At 51.4% G+C, this 18,323-nt stretch overlaps 2 protein-coding genes across 9 annotated transcripts; one reads left to right on the forward strand and one right to left on the reverse strand.

Moving 5' to 3' along the window:
• Nucleotides 1-2,677: 2,677 nt before the first annotated feature.
• LOC140629634 (immunoglobulin iota chain-like) lies at nt 2,678-8,754 on the reverse strand. 2 transcript variants are annotated; one of them, XM_072819139.1, is made up of 4 exons: nt 8,566-8,754; nt 7,936-8,026; nt 3,890-4,249; nt 2,678-3,798 (listed from the first exon to the last, which is right to left on the reverse strand). In XM_072819139.1, exons 3-4 carry the CDS (start codon nt 3,933-3,935, stop codon nt 3,392-3,394), a joined length of 453 nt encoding a protein of 150 aa, XP_072675240.1. In that variant the 5' UTR covers nt 3,936-4,249; nt 7,936-8,026; nt 8,566-8,754; the 3' UTR covers nt 2,678-3,391. The 2 variants fall into 2 exon arrangements, 1 of the variants encoding a protein (XP_072675240.1); XR_012027458.1 differs by lacking the exon at nt 3,890-4,249 and having other exon boundaries at nt 3,661-3,798; nt 8,566-8,748.
• A 138-nt stretch (nt 8,755-8,892) lies between these two features.
• On the forward strand, nt 8,893-18,289 carry LOC140629631 (melanoma antigen preferentially expressed in tumors-like). 7 transcript variants are annotated; one of them, XM_072819133.1, is made up of 7 exons: nt 8,893-8,965; nt 9,993-10,073; nt 10,246-10,416; nt 11,917-11,986; nt 12,522-13,488; nt 16,789-17,088; nt 17,506-18,289. In XM_072819133.1, exons 5-7 carry the CDS (start codon nt 13,457-13,459, stop codon nt 17,660-17,662), a joined length of 489 nt encoding a protein of 162 aa, XP_072675234.1. In that variant the 5' UTR covers nt 8,893-8,965; nt 9,993-10,073; nt 10,246-10,416; nt 11,917-11,986; nt 12,522-13,456; the 3' UTR covers nt 17,663-18,289. The 7 variants fall into 7 exon arrangements, with proteins under 7 accessions (XP_072675234.1, XP_072675235.1, XP_072675233.1 ...); XM_072819134.1 differs by lacking the exon at nt 8,893-8,965 and having other exon boundaries at nt 9,013-10,150; XM_072819132.1 differs by lacking the exon at nt 8,893-8,965 and having other exon boundaries at nt 9,013-10,073.
• The last annotated feature ends 34 nt before the right edge of the window (nt 18,290-18,323 follow it).

The raw sequence follows: 18,323 nt of genomic DNA on the forward strand, positions 1-18,323 counted from the left end.
GTCCTGTATTTCTGTGTCAAATTTGGAATTGGTGTCAAGTGTTTCTGCACACAGACCACAATTGTTAGCACCCCATGCTCTTATTCCTTTCTTTTCTTTTTTCTCTTTTTCTTTTTAAAATTTTTATTTATTTTTATTTAATTTCAATTTACCAATATATAGTATAACACCCAATGCTCATCCCATCAGGTGCCCTCCTCAGTGCCCATCACCCCACACTCTTGTTCTGTATCACAGCTGGGAGCGCTGAAGATGCTTGGTGGGTTGAGGGGATTGGGGGGCCCCATAGCTCTTTCGGTACCAGGCACCAGATCCCAACAGTCTGGGAACCCCACCCTCTCTGACATCTCTCTCCTCTGTTACTGATTCAGGAAGTTCCCCAAATGTTGCCTTCCCTGTATTGGCCTATTTTGACCATTTCCTTCCCACACCACTCCCAGGTACTGTATATGATCACCAGCTTCACATGTGAGGCATCAGAGGTGTGTGTGTGTGAGAAAGAGAGAGAGACACAGACAGCTGGACAGAATGTGGCCAGTCACTGATGTGACTTAGTTTCCCTTCTTAGGGAATCACAAGATCCCAGCCATCTCAGAGATCCTAGAATGGCAGGGTCTTTGGAACTCAAGAATTCACTCAGTCATGCAATCAATTACTCATTCATCCATTCACTCAACTCTGTCAGCACCTCACATATATCAGACACATTCACTAGTAGAACAGATCTTGCCCACCAAGAATTTGTGGATTAGTAAAGGAGAGAGACTTACAAAGTAAATTTAGATCTGTGTGGTAGGCACTAAAGGAAAACAAAATGTTCACATATGGCAGGAAGCTGGTAACTTCATAAAGAGGTGAGGGAAATCTTGTGCAAGGAGTGAGATTTGAGATTATTGTGGAACTCTGAGTTGGGAAGCTGGCTGGAGGACACTGTAAAGGGACAGGATGTCCTGTCCACAAATGAATGGCTTGGAAGAAAGGTTGGAGACAACCAAGAGAATGAGGTGTCAGATCAATTGCAGATGGCTTAATGTGGCAGAAACACTTAGAGGGGTGTGTAAGACATGGGATTTGGGACCAAATCTGGACCAGACTCCACAGGCTATGTTATGATAAGGAGTCTGAATTTTATCCTTTCAATCTGTACTGTCCTGCCCAAGCCATAGACAGCTGTTGATCACTCAGAATGGGCCTGGTCCAAATTGGGATGAGCCATGAGTGTAAAATACACACTGGAGTTTGAAGATTTTGTATGAAAGAAGAGTTTGAGACATATCATAGCTAATTTTTATATTGGTTGCATGCTGAACTGATAAATATTTGGGATGTATTGGCTTAAATAAATTGCACTATTAAAAATAGTTTCATCTCTTTCTTCTTACCTTTTAAAAAATACAACCAACTGGGCAGCCCCGGTGGCTTACCGGTTTAGCACCGCCTTCAGCCCAGGGTGTGATCCTGGAGACCCGGGATCGAGTCCCACATCAGGCTCCCAGCATGGAGCCTGCTTCTCTCTCTATGTATCTCTAATAAATAAATAAATAAATAAATAGACTTATAAAAAATGTAAAAAATACAGCCAACAGACAATTAAAAATTATAGATGTGGCTTGCGTATGTGACCTCAAAGGTGGGAGATAATCAAAGGTTAGAGAGGAGTTGTGCAGGCAAGGCTGGATCTAGGAGTAACGGGGAGGAGGATTGGAGGGTATAGACTGTAGCGGTGGGGACGGTCAAGGTGAGGAATGACCCAGGCTAAAGGAAAGGACTTGACAAGGAGGAAGGCCAGGCCTGGTGACTGATGAGGAAAAGTATAAGAAGTATAAGAAGAAGAACACAGTGCATTTGAGGAAGTAGAAGCCCAGAGGGCACCTGGAACATGGCATGAGCTGAGAACATTGTTTTACGCATGTGGGGAAGGGCCAGTACTGACATGTGCCCAGCTCTCTGGGGGGAACCCCTTGGTAAATGGACGTTCTCAGCCAAGTTTGGGATCACAAGACAGATTGTTTGCCTGGCACCTCTCTGAGTATGAGGCATGTCCCCCCTAGGTACCTACGTATGAGGCCACTTTCTGCAGGACATGTCCTGTCCTGCCACCCAGGGGCTCAGGGTGCTGCCTGATGGGTCAGGGCTGCAGGCAGACCCACTGTTTCCTCTTCACCCAGTAAGCTAATTGGCAAGGTCACGCTGCTCACTTCCAGGTTTTTCCATGGGTCCAGAGATTTCCATGGAGTTATCAAGCAGGAGGAATTGAGATTGACCTTAATTGCCCGACCAAGCATGGCTCGATTGAACCCCAGTGGGAGGACTGTTCTTCTGGAGTAGAAGTTAACAAGCTCTGGGGCATATCTGGTGTGGCCCTGTTTCTTTAAGTAAAGTTAAAGAGGAACACAGCCATGCCCATCTATATATGTATTCTCTGTGACCACTGTGACGTTATAAGGACAGAACTGGGCAGCCCTGGTGGCGCAGCGGTTTAGCGCCGCCTGCAGCCCGGGGTGTGATCCTGGAGCCTCGAGATTGAGTCCCGCATCGGGCTTCCTGCATGGAGCCTGCTTCTCCCTCTGCCTGTGTCTCTGCCTCTCTGTCTCTGTCTCTGTGAATGAATAAATAAAATCTTAAAAAAAAAAGAAAGCCCAAATTATTTACTATTTGGCTCTTTATAGAAAATAGTTGCCAACTGCTGCCACTCTCTCGGAAAGAGGAATCCATGCATTTCTCTTGCCTAGATCAATGGTGTTTAATCAAAGTAATTTTGCCATCTGGGGGACATTTGGCAACGCTTGGAGACATTTTTGGTTGTCATAATTAGGGGCAGGAAGGCGCAGGTACTGGCATCTGCTGGGTAGTGGCTAGGGATGCCTCAAACATCTGACAGCGCATGGGACAGCCCCACAACAAAGAACTGGGTTCGAATGTCAGTAGTACCGAGGTAGTACTCAACCTACCACTAAGCACCCACTGTCCTCCCCAGAGGCTGGTTTACCCTGTAACTCCTGCGCCACACAGCATCCTGTCCTCAACAGGGATGTCCTCCAAGGTGCAGCCCCTGTGCCCAGCGTGACCCACCAGAGCAGGGGCTTGGGCCGAGCAGACTGTGATGAGCCAGGCTCCTTGGACCTTCACCCTTTGTGGGTTTTGGGTGTGTTCCACTCCCTCGGACCTTTCCCAGAAGAGCTGGGGCCTCCTCAGTACAGCTCAGGACACCAGGCACACCAGACTCAGCAAGCCGACTTCCCAAAACACAAGCGACTTTAATGCCCCAATCTGGCCTCCATTGGGGTCTAAACTGTGTTGCCAGACAAGAAGAAGGTGAGCCCCAACTCTTCTCTGAGCCCTTCCCTCCTCACCCACACCCGCCCTTCCCTGAGGACACATGGCCTCTGTGTCACTTCAAGGCGAGTGTGTCCGGGGGAGCCTGGGACCCTGGGCCAGCAGCCTCCTTCTCTTCCCTCCTCATCTCCTTCTCCCTCTCCAAGCTCTGGGCCCCCACAGCACAGAAATATGTAGCCTCATCCTCAGGCTGCAGCTCCGAGATGCTCAAATACCCGGTGTTCTTGGCCACATCTTTGGATCCAGAGAAGCGAGGGGAGATCTTAAAGCCCTGGTGGTTGTCCAAGTGGGAGAAATATCTCAGCAAGAATCTGGGAGGCTGGCCGGGCTTCTGCTGGTACCAGAAGATGTTGTAAACGCTGACATCGTGGTCCCTGCTCAAGGTGCAAGGCAGGTGGATTGTGGTTCCGAGGGATGAGGACATGGATGGTGGCTGGTTCAGCACCGGCTGGGGGCCACCACCTGGGGACACAGAAACATATGGGCATGGTGGGGGGCATGCAGAGGAAGGCCGGGGATGGGGCCGGGGTAGTGAACTCCGGGGTGTTCTCACCTATGCAGTGTGCCAGAAGTGCCAGCAGGACAGGGATCCAGGACATGGTGTGGACGTGCTGGGCTGTTAGCTTTGCGCTGGTTCTGGGGCCTTCTCGGGGCTGGGCCAGCACCTTCCTGTGCCCTCCCAGGGGCGGGGCCGTTGCATGCCTGCTTCCTGGCTGCCACCATCCTGAACTTTCTTGAGTTGGCGGTTGGGGAACGGTCCCATGGCAGCCTCTGTGGCTCTTGCCTTGGCCCCAGGGAAGTGTCTGGGGAGGATGCACCTGCTGCGAGCTCACGGGCCAGTGCCCAGGAGGCCGGCCTGCAAGGTGGGGTCCCTGAGGTAGGGGAACCTCAACGTCCTCCTAAGGGAGCCGAACTGCACAGTAACATGGTTCTTGTCCAGATTTACATGTCTGGTGAACCAGTAGAGACAATATATCCTCAGGGTGGTGAAAACCCCTGCTTTGTGCAGAGAAAATGCTGGGGCCCTGGGGTAAGGAGGATACTCTGTCCCCTTCCATGCTCCTGCCACTCCCTCCCACCAAACCCAGTCCTCTTCCCTCCTAGACTGGAGCAGCAGTGACTCACAGCTTCTGAGAAAGAAACACCAATAGGGACTTGGGGACCCCCCCATGTGGGGCCCAGGACAGGTGGGGGAAGAGGTAGAGAAGCCTTTGCCCCCATCAGGTCCCCCCCGGGGCTTGGCCTCAGCCTTCCTAATCTCTCTCCTCTTCACAATAGTCTCCCCAGGGAAAGCAATAATCCCCGGGGTCCTGCGCCCTCTCCTTGGCCAGTCCCTGCACCTGCAGAAGTTCTGTGTGTCCCATCCCTGCCTCACCTGAGTTTGACCCCATCACCAAGCACTTCTAGAAGGCCTGAGGCCTGCTCTCTGCGTCCATGCTGCCCACAAAACTATGCAGGTTGTGCAGCTGGAGGCTGTCCGGATGCTCAGATAGAGACTTACGTCCCTATTAATCAAGTTTCTTCAGAGAAACAGAACCAATGGGACATATGCAAAGGAAGAGATCTATTATGAGAAATCACCTCAATCAGGTATGGAGATTGAGAAGTCCCAGGATGTGTGTCTTCGAGTCGTAGACCGTGTGTGTGTGTGTTTGTGTGTGTGTGTAACACAGTGGGGGTAATTCAGTCTGAGTCCAAAGGCTCAGGGGAGTTCAAAGAACCAGGGGAGCCCATAGAGTAAATCCCAGTCCAAGGACAGGAGAAGGCAAATGTCCTTGCTCAGGAGACAGGCAGGAAGCAGAAAGGGACAAAGTCCCCTTCCTCCCCGTGTCTGTTCTATTCAGGCCCTCCTGGACAGGAAGATGCCCACCCACCTTGGCGAGGGCCACGGCCTTTAATGAGTGCACTGGTTCAAATGCTAATTTAACTTAGAGACACCTTCACAGACACACCTAGAAGTTACATTGAATCTGAGCATCCTTTGGAGGAGTCAAACTGACACATGAAATCAACTATCACACAGTCTTACTCTGTGCACATTCATCAGTGAATCTAGCAGAGGCACTACGTACAAAATGTTTTTATTCTAGGAAGATACATGAACGGGATCTTGGGAATGGGATCAGGGTCTTGGAATGAAAAATATACAAGGATATCCTTATGAAGACTATTAAATTAAAAAGAATGTTCCAGAAGGAGAAAACTATATGGGTCAGACAGAAAATGAAGGGTGTGTGCAGAACCCTCCAGCAAGATTCTTAGGAGGACAAAAGGTAGTACATAAAGCCCTTGTCAGGGTGCCTGGCACAGGAGAGACTTCCATTAAGAAGTAGTTACTTCATCAGCTACCTGATGCCATTAGGAGAGAAGGTTGAGAACCTGCTCTCTCCACAAAACACGGTTCAGAGCATGCCTCTGCAGACCTCTGGGGACCCTTTTGGTGCACCAAAACCCAAGGTAAAGGGTGGGGGGGGGTCGTCAAGCTGATCACTGGGGCAGGGCTGCCTTGCAGCCCCTAATCCTTACACCAAGTGCTGGGACTTCTGCGTGCAAGGATCCCTCCCTCGGGTTCAGAAGCTCTTTCTGCCCAATTCCCAGAGGGACCCTCCCAGGGTCTAGCTGCCTCTGGGGTCCTCCAGGGTCACCCCCTCCTCCGTCTCCTCGTCACACCAGGCTGGCTACAAGCCAGTCCCAGAGTCTGGGCGCCCAGTCCACGGCCCGATCTCAGTCCTCAAGGTTTCCAGGCCCATGCTGGTGCTCCTCCCTCCTGCCCAGCACGCTGGCCACCCGCAACACGGGGGTGAGCAGACAAGTGATCCCAGGCCCTGCCCACAGTCCTGCCCAGGTGACCAGTGTGATGCCATCAGGCCCCATCCGGCCGCCCGAGAGGACTTCAGGGAGCAGGCCCTGGTTCACTTCCCATGCTCCGGCTCCGGCTACCTAAGAAGCACACGTTTAATGCAATCCCATTCAAAATACCATGGACTTTCTTCACAGAGTTGGAACAAATTATTTTAAGATTTGTGTGGAATCAGAAAAGACTCTGAATAGCCAGGGGAATATTAATTTTTTTTTAAAATTTTTATTTATTTATGATAGTCACAGAGAGAGAGAGAGAGAGAGGCAGAGACATAGGCAGAGGGAGAAGCAGGCTCCATGCACCGGGAGCCCGACGTGGGATTCGATCCCGGTTCTCCAGGATCGTGCCCTGGGCCAAAGGCAGGCGCCAAACCGCTGTGCCACCCAGGGATCCCCTAGCCAGGGGAATATTAAAAAAGAAAACCAGAGCTGGGGGCAACACAATGCCAGATTTCAGGTTGTACTACAAACCTGTGGTCATCAAGACAGTGTGGTCCTGGCACAAAAACAGACACAAAGATCAATGGAACAGAATAGAGAACCCAGAAGTGGACCCTGCGCTTCATGGTCAACTAATATTCGACAAAGGAGGAAAGACTATCCACTGGAAAAAAGACAGTCTCTTCAATAAATGGTGCTGGGAAAAGTGGACATCCACATGCAGAAGAATGAAACTAGACCACTCCCTTGCACCATACACAAAGATAAACTCAAAATGGATGAAAGATCTAAATGTGAGATAAGATTCCACCAAAATCCTAGAGGAGAACACAGGCAACACCCTTTTTGAACTCGGCCACAGTAACTGCTTGCAAGATACGTCCACGAAGGCAAAAGAAACAAAAGCAAAAATGAACTATCGGGACTTCATCAAGATAAGAAGCTTCTGCAGGCAAAAGAAACAACAGAACTAAAAGACAACCTGCGGAGTGGGAGAAGATATTTGCAAATGACGTATCAGATAAAGGGCTAGTATCCTAGATCTATAAGGAACTTATTAAACTCAACACCAAAGAAACAAACAATCCAATCATGAAATGGGCAAAAGACATGAAGAGAAATCTCACAGAGGAAGACATAGACATGGCCAACACGCACATGAGAAAATGCTCCGCATCACTTGCCATCAGGGAAATACAAATCAAAACCACAATGAGATACCACCTCACACCAGTGAGAATGGGGAAAATTAACAAGGCAGGAAACCACAAATGTTGGAGAGGATGTGGAGAAAGGGGAACCCTCTTACACTGTTGGTGGGAATGGGAACTGGTGCAGACGCTCTGGAAAACTGTGTGGAGGTTCCTCAAAGAGGTAAAAATAGACCTGCCCTACGACCCAGCAATTGCACTGCTGGGGATTTACCCCAATGATACAGATGCAGTGAAACGCCGGGACACCTGCACCCCGATGTTTCTAGCAGCAATGGCTACGATAGCCAAACTGTGGAAGGAGCCTCCGGTCAAGAAGCTGTGGTCTACGTATACAATGGAATAGGGATCCCTGGGTGGCGCAGCGGTTTGGCGCCTGCCTTTGACCCAGGGCGCGATCCTGGAGACCCGGGATCGAGTCCCACGTCGGGCTCCCGGTGCATGGAGCCTGCTTCTCCCTCTGCCTATGTCTCTGCTTCTCTCTCTCTCTCTCTCTCTGTGACTATCATAAATAAATAAAAATTAAAAAAAAAAGTTTAAAAAAAAACAATGGAATATTCCTCAGCCATTAGAAACGACAAATACCCACCGTTTGCTTCAACGTGGATGGACCTGGAGGGTATTATGCTGAGTGAAGTAAGTCAGTCGGAGGAGGACAGACAGTGTATGTTCTCATTCATCTGGGGAATATAAATAATAGTGAAAGGGAATATGAGGGAAGGGAGAAGAAACGTGTGGGAAACGTCAGAAAGGGAGACAGAACATGAAGACTCCTAACTCCGGGAAACGAGCTAGGGGAGGTGGAAGGGGAGGAGGGCGGGGGTGGGGGTGACTGGGCGACGGGCCCTGAGGGGGCACTTGACGGGATGAGCACTGGGCGTTACGCTCTATGATGGCTAATTGGCCACCAAACAACCCACAAGCGCAGGCCCTCCCCGCAGGTGACCCACGGAAGGGGCGCGGCTGTGCCCGCTGCCGACCGCGTGACCCGGGGAGGGGCGCAGGCTCTTCCCTCCCACACCCCACGTGACTCAGGGAGAAGCCGCCCCTCCCGGCGCCGCCGTGGGAGCCAGAGGCAGCTTCGCGGCGCCGCGGTCAGGCTCTGAGCCTTCCGTTCCGGGCTCTTGGGACGACTCGGGTCCCCACGTCGCCATTGTCAGCGGCGGGGGGCTCCGGGGTCACCGGGCCTCGCCACGTGGAGCAGGAGCCCCGAGCCCACCTGCGAGGCCGCGGGACGGCGGGGTGTGCCGCAGCCTGGCCCAGGCTCCCCGCGCCCCCGGGTGTGACGGGACGGCGGACGGTCGGCCCCGGGGGTGCGGGCGGCGGCACCACGGGCCGGGCCGGCGGAGCCGTTCTCTCGGGCTCGAGCCGCCTGCGCCACCTGCGCGGCCTGGTCGCCTCGACCCGAGGCCCGAGGGCACGTGCTAGGCCCGGTCGCAGCCGCCCCCGCCCCCGCCCCGCCCCGCCCCCCGCGGGGCCTCGCCTCGGGCTGCGGATGCGCAGGCCCCACGGTCAGGGTCAGGGCGTCAGCGGCGCTGAATCGCTGACTCGGGAGGGCGGCCCGCGGACGGAGGGCACGAGCCCGCGCACACCACGCGCTCTGGGGAGCGTCCTGACGAGTAAGTGGTTAGCGAGGGGGACCCCGGCGTTGGACGGCTGTGCTGGGCCGGGCGCACGGAGGCAGGGAGCCGACTGGCGATCGAGAGCCCGCCTCGGGAGCTGCTGGGGAGCGGCCAGGACGCCTTCCTCTCGGCTGGTGGGCGTGGGGGATGCGGGCCGAGCAGCTAAGGGTCCGCCTGGGACCTACTGACCAGGGAAGCGGAGTTCCCGAGAAGCCTCAACTCCCAGCCACGGCGGGTTTGCTGTGCTAAAGTCCTCCCGTTCGGGAAAGACTGGCCCCTGGGCGTGTCGATGGAGTTACCTGCATTGAGGCCCCTGTGATCTGAAATCGTCCTGAACCCTCTGAGCCCATGGGACTGAGTGGGCCAAGCCACTCTAGTTTTTTTTAAATTTTATTTATTTATGACAGAGAGAGGGGCACAGTCAGAGGCAGAGGCGGGCCCCTTGCAGGGAGCCTGACGTGGGACTCGATCCCGGGTCTCCAGGATCAGGCCCTGGGCTGATGGCGCGCTAAACCACTGAGCCACCCGGGCTGCCCTCCCACTCTATTAAAAACTAAAATCTTGGGACGCCTGGGTGGCTCAGTAGTTGGGCATCTATCTGCCTTCTGTTCAAGGCTTGATCCTGGGGTCCTGGGATCAAGTCCTGCATAGCGCTCCTGGCACGGAGCCTGCTTCTCCCTCTGCCTAGGTCTCTGCCTCTTTCTCTGTCTCTCTCAAGAATAAATAAAATCTTAAAAACAAAACGAGCAAAGCTAAAATCTTTAGGGCACTTGGGTTGCTCTGTTGGTTAAGCATTGCACTCGATCTTGGCTTAGTTCTTGACTTTGGGGGGTGAGTTCTGTCCCCATACTCGGCATGAGGCCTACCTAAAAAGAAAACAGCAAGACACAAAACCAAAAAAAAAAAAAAAAAACAAAAAACCATCCCCCTAAGAAACAAAAACCCCATCAAAGTCTTTTATTTGAATACTTGCAGAGCTATCCTTCACTGAGACAGGATTTGCTCTTCTTGCCCTCTTCTCCAGTTTCTCCCCTTGTGTGTAACTGGGGCTATGTTCCAGCATAACAGAGCAGGAGATGCGCTCAGGCTGAGAAGGCAGATGAAGGTACTACACCCTAAGGAGGCTGAACGACCTAACCAGCAAGTACCAGCTTGGGGACTGTGTTTGGGACTGGAGTATAGGTGCTTGATAAAGGAGAGGGGGATTCAGATTGGGTAGGGTGAATTTACTGCTTTGGGAGTATTCTTCTGAGATACAAGGTTTGACATTCTGTCAGGGACCGCAGGAGTTTGTGTGAACTTGCTACAAGGATGGCTTCTAGAAGCATGAAAGGAAGCTACGGCCCGTGCTCAGTGAGGTTGAAATTGCTGGACCCCTGACAGATGGCAGCTGAAGGCTAAACCGCTCAGGGATTGTGAAGCTGGGATACATATGATGACTTTCTAAGGTAAGAAAACCCAAGCAAATGGATATATTCCACAGGAAGCACCGACAAACACATCATTTACCAAGGCTCTAGGAATATGCTGATGAGAGGGACAGCAGCGTCGTTAAACAGTTCAGTGGTGGGGTACGTGCATAGGCCAGTGCTGACAAACAGTAAGAGTGGCTGTCATAGAAACGGATGACAGGACCCTGCAGCACTTGAGGTCAGGCGGTGGCATTGAACCATCAGAGGCCAGGTTTACACCATTTACTGTGAGCCATGAGGTTGGAGTGGCAGCCAAGGCACCAACCCACAAAGGGTTCCAGAAATGGTTTGAAGAGCCCAGTGTTTTTCGTACAAAATGGAAGGTCAGCCACCAGGAGTAGTACTCTTATTATCAAAAGAAATCAAGGCTGGATGATGGGAGGCTGAAGACGGCTCAATACAAAGGCATGATCCCTTGCCAAGTTCTAGTCAGTGTTCAGGCCTGGGACTGTCTAGTCTTTGAAGAGGAGGCCAGGTCCCCAGAACAAAGGACCATGTATGTATGGCAAGGGGTTAAATATTCTTCCAGGAATTTTCGTACAGTTATTCAGCATATCTTTTACCTGTAGCTGTGCAATAAGTTACCCCAAAACTTAGTAGCATAATTGACTATTTTTGTTATCTCACGTGGTTTCTGTGGGTCAAAAATCTAGTTAAAGCTTAGCCAGATAGTGCTGGCTCATGGTGTCTCTGAGAATGCACACAAGATGTGGGTTGGGGCTGTAGTCATTTGAAGGTTGAGCTGAGCCTGGGATGTCCACTTCCAAGGCAGCTTACTCACATGCACAAGCAGGGGGAGCAGCAGGCTCCCTGCTGAACAGAGAGCCTGATGTGGGGCTTGACCCCAAGACCCTGGGATCATGACTTGGGCCACCCCGGTGCCCGGCCAGTAAGTTTTTGACCAGAGGCCTCAATTCCTTGCCTCATGGATGTTTCCATAAGGCTACTTGGGTGTTTCCATGACGTGAAAGCAAGTGATCCAGGGGAAGCAAAGCGGAAGTCACAATGCCTTTTATGACCTAACGTTGGAAGTCACACATTGTAATTGTCACAGATTGTCACAGGTCTGCCTTACTCAGTGAGGCAGGGGACTTCACAAGGGAATGACTGAATACCAGGAGGCTAGAATCATTGTGGCCATTTGGGAGGCTGCCTACCACATTTGGGTAAATGTAAATAAACAAGGGGGATTGGACTCTAGGAGTAATTTGAGGAGTGGACTGGGGAAGGGGGAATATACCAAGAATTTTAATATTGTTGGATGTAGGGTCAGAGTTAACATTAGTTTCTGGATATACAAAACATAATCGTGGCTCACTGTTAGGATGGGGCCTATGGGGAGCCAAATAAATAGAATCCCAGGTCAGGATCCAGCTCACAATGGTAACCGTGTGACATTACTCAGTTTGCAGATGTGTAATGGAATAGAATGTTTGAAAATCCATGCAGAACACACATTGCGTCTTTCATTTGTAGGATCAGAACTATCATGATTGTGGAGGCCAAGTGGAGGCCTCTGTACCTGTTTCCATCCCTGGTCAAAATAGTAAGTATAAAACAATATCACAATCTAGGAGGAATGACGGATATTTTTGTTACTCTTTTGTTGTTTTGTTTTGTTTGGTGTTTTTTTTATTCCTTTGTTTTTAAAAAAGATTTTATTTATTCACATGAGACAGAGAGAGAGAGGTAGAGACATAGGCAGAGGGAGGAGAAGCAGGCTCCGTGCAGGGAGTCCAATGTGGGACTGGATCCTGGGACCCCAGGATCACTCCCTGACCCTAAGACAAATGCTCAACTACTGAGCCACCCAGGCATCCCTAATTTTATTCCTCTTAAGGATATAAAGGATTCAAGTGATGGTCCTTGTCATATTTCCATTTAATTCACCTGTCTACCCCTGCAGAAACCAGATTCATCCTGGAGGTTGGCCGAAATTTCCATAAATTCACCCAGATAGTAGCCCCAACTGAGGCTGCTATGCCAGATGTAGTCTCTTCGCTCAAGCCAGATTCATGACTTCTCAGGTACATGGTATACAAACATTAGTTGGCAAATGTGTTTCTTTCTATCCCTATCAGATACCGTTTGGATTCACATGGAGCAGACAACAGTATGCATTTCCCATTGCTCCAGGGTTGTACCTTTCCAGTCTGTCATAGTTCACGTACCACCTGGGTATCTGAAGAACATTGTGCCGATTTGCTCCTCTGATAGCTTGTCAATGGAGTTAGATTACAGGAAATGTCTGGCACATTGGAAGCCTTGGTAAGAAACGTGCATTCCATTGTTGGAGAAGATGCCTGTGAAGATTCGATTATCTGCCACATGAGAACAATTTTGAGTGCCCCAACAGTTGGGGACATGCTGGGTCCTATCATCCAAAGTAAAACATGAGTTATACCACTTGAATCTCCTGCAGAGAAGGAAGCACAATGCCTGAGAGGACTTTTCAGGTTTTGGAGACAACATATTCCACATCTCAGAACACTTCCCTGCCTTGTATACCAGGTGACACAAAAGACTGCCACTTAAAAAAAAAAAAAGGTTTTATTTGTTAAAGAAGGAGAGCACAGGGCAGGAGCAGAGGGAGAGGGAGAAGCAGGTTCCCTGCTGAGCACGGATCCCAACACCGGGCACGATCCCAGGACATTGAGATCACAACCTGAGCCAAAGTTCCCAATGCAGGGCTCCATTCTAGGACGTTGAGATCACGACCTGACCAAAGTCAGACTCTTAACTGACTGAACCCAAAAAGACTTCGACTTTTGAGTGTATCCCAGAATAGGAAAGTTCTCTGCAGAGCAGCAGAGTCTAAGCTGCAGTTGAAAGCAGCCTTGTTACTTGGGCATAAGACTGAGCAGATCTCAGAAGATTGGGTGTATCATGGGTAGGGAACGATACCTTCCAGGAGTCTGGAGCAAACCCATGCTGTCCACAGAGGTGGCTCGGATATGTTTCATAAAGCCGTTCCTGTAATGCTGCTGGGCCCTGGTGGAAGACCGTTGGACATGACATGACCGCATGCCCAGAACTGCATCTTGTGAGGTAAGTTCTGTCAAACCCACCAAGTGATAACGTTGGTTAGGTTCCACAACTATCCACTGGTGAGCGGAGGAGTCCCACAGAGTTAGAAGCCACGGCTGCCACCTGAAGACTTTATCCTCTTTGTGTCTAGCACCGAGTTGGCAAGCAAAGGAGCCCCCATTCTTGGTTGGAGTGAATGACCCAGGTTAGGAAAGGATAGGGCTGCTTTTAAACCGGGACATAGAAGGACGCCTGGGTGGCTCAGCAGTTAAGCACCTGCCTTCAGCTCATGGCGTGATCCTGCACTTCTTGGATCAAGTCCCACATCGGGCTCCCCGAGGGAAATCTTCTCCCTCTGCCTCTGTCTCTGCCTCTCTTTCTGTGTCTCTCGTGAATAAATAAATAAAATCAGAAAAAAAATTAAAACCAGGGCATAAAGAGCAATAAGTTTGACTCCCAGGAGATTCATCCAGGACCCTCTTGGTATTCCCTTGCCCCGTTGTGACAGTAAAAAGACAAGTGCCACAACCCTTGCCAAAAGAGGCCTGGTGAGCTGGGGCTCAGAAATTTTAGAGATGAAGGTGTGAGGAAGGCCACCTGGCAACTTAGCGAGGAGGACAGCAGAGTTTGTAGGGACCTTGAGGGGAATCTGCAACAAATAATGCAGGGAGGACAAGATGAGTATCCATCATAGCCCAAGACCAGCTGCAGTGGCCAAGGCCATCATTTACTCACTGGTCTTCCTCTTCTGAGTCTTCCCCAGGATTAGAGGCCACTGGAATCTCAGGGGAGACCCTTCCCACATAGGTGAAGTGCATTCAGGCGGTGCACGTGGTCAGTTGGCCAGCAATAGATCCTGGATTTTGTGGAGGAGAAGAGGAGTGACCCATTGTTGGCTGCACTCAGAAGCCAGAGGCCTCATCTCCTCCTACCTGCTGGGCAGAGGCCCGAGGCCTTGGGCTGAGAATCTCCACAAAGGGAGAAAGCAGAAGTCAGTGTGACAAGTAGACTGTGCTTAAACAGCCACCGCAACTACAGAGGGAGGTTGATGAGGATCGTTCAGGTGCAGATGCGCAGCGGGGAGATGCTTAGTGGCTTCAGGTGGGAGCAGCTGTAGGTGGGAATGGCTCCTCCTCAGAAAGGCATTTGGGAGGAAGGCTGACAGGCTGAGGGGGAGGGGAATGGAGGTCGCCTCAGAGTGTGGGAGTTCTCACTGCTGACCTTTGGAGAACCTCTTTTCTGTGTCCTCTGCAGCCATCAGTAGGATATACATCCCTCATGAGGAGTCAAGTAGTTGGACTGACTTTTTTGCTGAGTGAGAGGGGCATGAGGGAGGGGCAAGGGCAGAGACACCCCTCTGGGTTCCAGGCATGTGGCTCTTCTTGGGCTGTTCCTTCAGAGAAATGGGACATTTCAGAAGCACAGGGGAGGGTTCACACACAGCCACTTCTGCAGCAAGGGCCCTCCTGCTTCCGAGGAGCTCTGCCATCAGAACAGTTGGTGGTTGTGACAGGGGCCTGGTGTGCCCTCCTGTCCTGCCTGCTCCATAAGCTGCCTCCCGGGCCTCAGCTCTGAGCAGGTGCCCCTTCCTGCTCATACATAAGTGGAGCATGCTCAGTTGGGTCATAGTCCAGTGTTTTGGTGGTTCTAAATGCTCATGTACCAAACCTGCCCCAGCGCATTCCCCTTGTGCCCCACAGAAGAGCAGCCTGCCATGGGATGTGAGGGCTGAGCACTGCTCCAGGGAGCAGCAGAGCAGTCGGGGTGGGAAGTAGAGGAAGGTCGGGCCCGGGTGTGGATTGCTGGCCGTGCTGGTGGTGGAGGTAAACGCATGTGGTTGTAGAGCCTCCTCCAGTACCACAGTGCTGGCGGGTGGCTCTGGCCCTCGCCTGGGGCCCTGCCTGCGGCTGTTGCTCCTGAGGCCTCGTGGGTTCTGCAATTGATTTCTGATTTCACCACCTGTATAGGCTTAGGTGTTGGCTTCTGTAGTCTGCACACTAGTTTCCCAATCCACCTTTTTCAGATTCTAAAAGTTGGCTTTTCTTGAAGAGGGGGCTAATTCATTCTCCTTGACTTTCTGGTCTTAGCTATTCCTTTACTTCATTTAGGGTTTCAGGAGGCAGCTGAGAGCACTCAGGCTCAGTTGTCCATGTGTCATCAGAAGTTCACTGAGAGATTCTCAAATGTGTCAGTCTGCTCTTGTTCCTAGAAGAAATGCTTTGTGATTCTGTTCAAAGAACACCAATTAGTTCTTCTTAGTAATGTTTTAGTAACGACCTTTGTATCTACTTATACTTGAGATGGTACATTTTTTTTTAATTTTTATTTATTTATGATAGTCACAGAGAGAGAGAGAGGCGCAGAGACACAGGCAGAGGGAGAAGCAGGCTCCATGCACCGGGAGCCCGATGTGGGATTCGATCCCGGGTCTCCAGGATCACGCCCTGGGCCAAAGGCAGGCGCCAAACCGCTGCGCCACCCAGGGATCCCGAGATGGTACATTTTAAAGAAGATTTATTTACTTGAGATAGGACAAGCGGGGAAAGAAGGGCAGAGGGAGAAGCAGACTCCTCGCTGAGTGCAGGGAGCCCCATTCGGGGCTCAATCCCAAGACCCTGGGATCATGACCTGAGCTGAAGGCAGCCGCAGAGCTGAGCCACCCAGGCACCCCACGATGGTGCTTTAATGTTCCCTTCTCTTGTCTTTTTCTGACATTTTATGTCAAAAATTCACTAGCCCCATAAGAGGGGTTTTTTATGTCTTCTTGATTTTTTAAAAATAATTTTCTAGTCTCTGAATTGCTCTGAGCTTGGTAGAATGTGAATAGGAACGTATTCCATAGAGCAGGAAGGAGGACAGATCTGAACTTGTGGAAAGTTGCCGTTATTGTTTTAGAAGCTCTGCTTGCCAGAGAAGGCAAACAAAACCTCAGGACCCGACCTCTTACCACTGGACTGGGGTAAGAGATGGGTTATTCTGTCCGGCTCCTTGAAATCACCTTGGAGATGGTGATGATCTTTGGGAAAGTTCAGGAAATTAGGTTTGGAACAATTTATACTCTCTGAAGTCCAATAAAGAATGGAGATGAAGCCATAATTGTTTTCCTTCACTTAGCTGGTATTAAGGGACACTGGGTGAACCTAGCAGAGAAAGAGTTGAAGATTTAGGACTAGAAGTTGTAGGATGGCAGGAGAGGTGGAGGACCGCCTAGGGTCTCACTTCCTGCTAAGATGGGTGGTTGAGGCTGAGTGTCCTGTGCCAACAGGAGGAGGCTGAGCACTGTGAAAATCTACTTAGGCTTTTCCCTTAACCTTGTGCCAGGTTGGTGGAGATGAGTGGACAAGACCCTCTCAATCTCTTGGATCTTGCAGCACAGAGCCTGCGGAATGAGAAGGCCTCAGCTGTACGTGACCTGGGAGAGCTCCCTGTCGGCCTTTTCCCAACTCTGTCCACAGCAGCCTTTGATGGGGGACACACGAAGACTGTGACAGCAATGGTGCAGGCCTGGCCCTTTCCCTGCCTCCGTCTGGGACCGTTAAGAGATCAGTCAAGAACTCAAGACCTCTTGGAAGCCGTCCTGGATGGGCTGGAATTGGTTCCTCCTAACGCTGTTTGGCCCAGGTAACTGGAGAGATGGGGTGCTGGTAGGGGCACAGTGAATTGCAGAAGTGGGAGCTGGATTCAGGGATGTGGAGTCCAAGCATGTGCTAGCCTCTCCTGGTGGTGCAGCATCTGTCATCATGAGGCCCTGAGGCCATTGTCAGAGTCCCTCCGTGAAGAGAGTCCTGGCATAGTTCAGAGCTGATCATGCTACTGAGGTGGTTAAGAGTGTGGCTGGGTTCCTGGGTGGTATCCCGGCAACGTATAATGTGGGGAAGCAAGGAGGGCACCTAGAAGGCGTAGTGGACGGCAGAGGGCAGGGCTGCTGGTTGGCACAGTGGTGGGTCCCCAGGGTCTGCCGCTGCTGCTGGTCTCCTGCCGGCCCCGCTCTACAGGCCTGAAATTCCTCATGTCTGCTCTCCTCCTCATTCCCCACAGGAGATCAAAGCTGAAGGTGCTGGATTTTACCCATGACGTTGAGCACTCCAACTGGGAGGAGTGCTCGGAGGCTACTCCTGCACCCTTTGTCATCACTCACATGCTAGAAGAGCCGGAGGCGGACAAGCTGACACCCAGTTACAAAGAACAGCCTTAGCATCACCGAGAACCCGAGGAAATACACAGAGACCTTTTCCTAGGTGGTTTGTTTGGCTTCTTCCACCTGTCTGGGTTCCCCTCGTACATACTCCAGAGAGTCGAGAAGAACCATGGCGGTCTGCGCCTCCACTGTCAGACACTGGTCATTGTCCAAGTGCCATTCCTCAGCCTTGTCGAGATCCTGGGGATGCTGGAGCTGGAGACCATCCGGGAGCTGAGGCTTCATTACAGGAGTACGTTCTGCTCCCGTTCTGACCTAATCCAGTTTTTTACCCGCGCAAGGGTAAATGAGCAACCTGGGCAACCTCATCATGAACGACATCCCCTGGGATTTCCCTGCAGACTGTTTCTTTTTGCTGAGTCCACTGGGCCGCCTCTAGAAGCTCCATCTCATCTTTGGCTGTCTCTCGGGCCAGCTGCATAAGATGCTGAGTGAGTGTGCGACAAGTCCCTCTGAAGGGCCAGGGGCCAGGATCCCTGGAGTCGTCCCTGAACCCCGCTGCGTCGGAGCAGAGACAAGCCTGGATTTCCAATCCTGTGAGGCCGCAGAGTCACTGAGGACACAGACTGCAAGGCTGAGGTCTTGGACCAGCCAGTGGCTGTCGATTGCTATAGAAGAGAAAGATGCAGGTCTGAAATTGGCCTGTCATTCACTCTTT

The sequence above is a fragment of the Canis lupus genome, assembly GCF_048164855.1.
Source record: "Canis lupus baileyi chromosome 27 unlocalized genomic scaffold, mCanLup2.hap1 SUPER_27_unloc_3, whole genome shotgun sequence".
In the NCBI taxonomy this organism is placed as follows: Eukaryota; Metazoa; Chordata; class Mammalia; order Carnivora; family Canidae; genus Canis; species Canis lupus.

Bases quoted from the DNA above. Each gene is read 5' to 3' on its own strand.
- LOC140629634 (XM_072819139.1), bottom strand. From the start codon at position 3,935: ATGTCCTGGATCCCTGTCCTGCTGGCACTTCTGGCACACTGCATAG. The intron at 3,799-3,889 runs GTGAGAACACCC...CTGTGTCCCCAG, and splicing joins ACTTCTGGCACACTGCATAG to GTGGTGGCCCCCAGCCGGTG.
- LOC140629631 (XM_072819133.1), top strand. From the start codon at position 13,457: ATGACCGCATGCCCAGAACTGCATCTTGTGAG. The intron at 13,489-16,788 runs GTAAGTTCTGTC...ACCTTGTGCCAG, and splicing joins CCAGAACTGCATCTTGTGAG to GTTGGTGGAGATGAGTGGAC. The intron at 17,089-17,505 runs GTAACTGGAGAG...CATTCCCCACAG, and splicing joins CCTAACGCTGTTTGGCCCAG to GAGATCAAAGCTGAAGGTGC.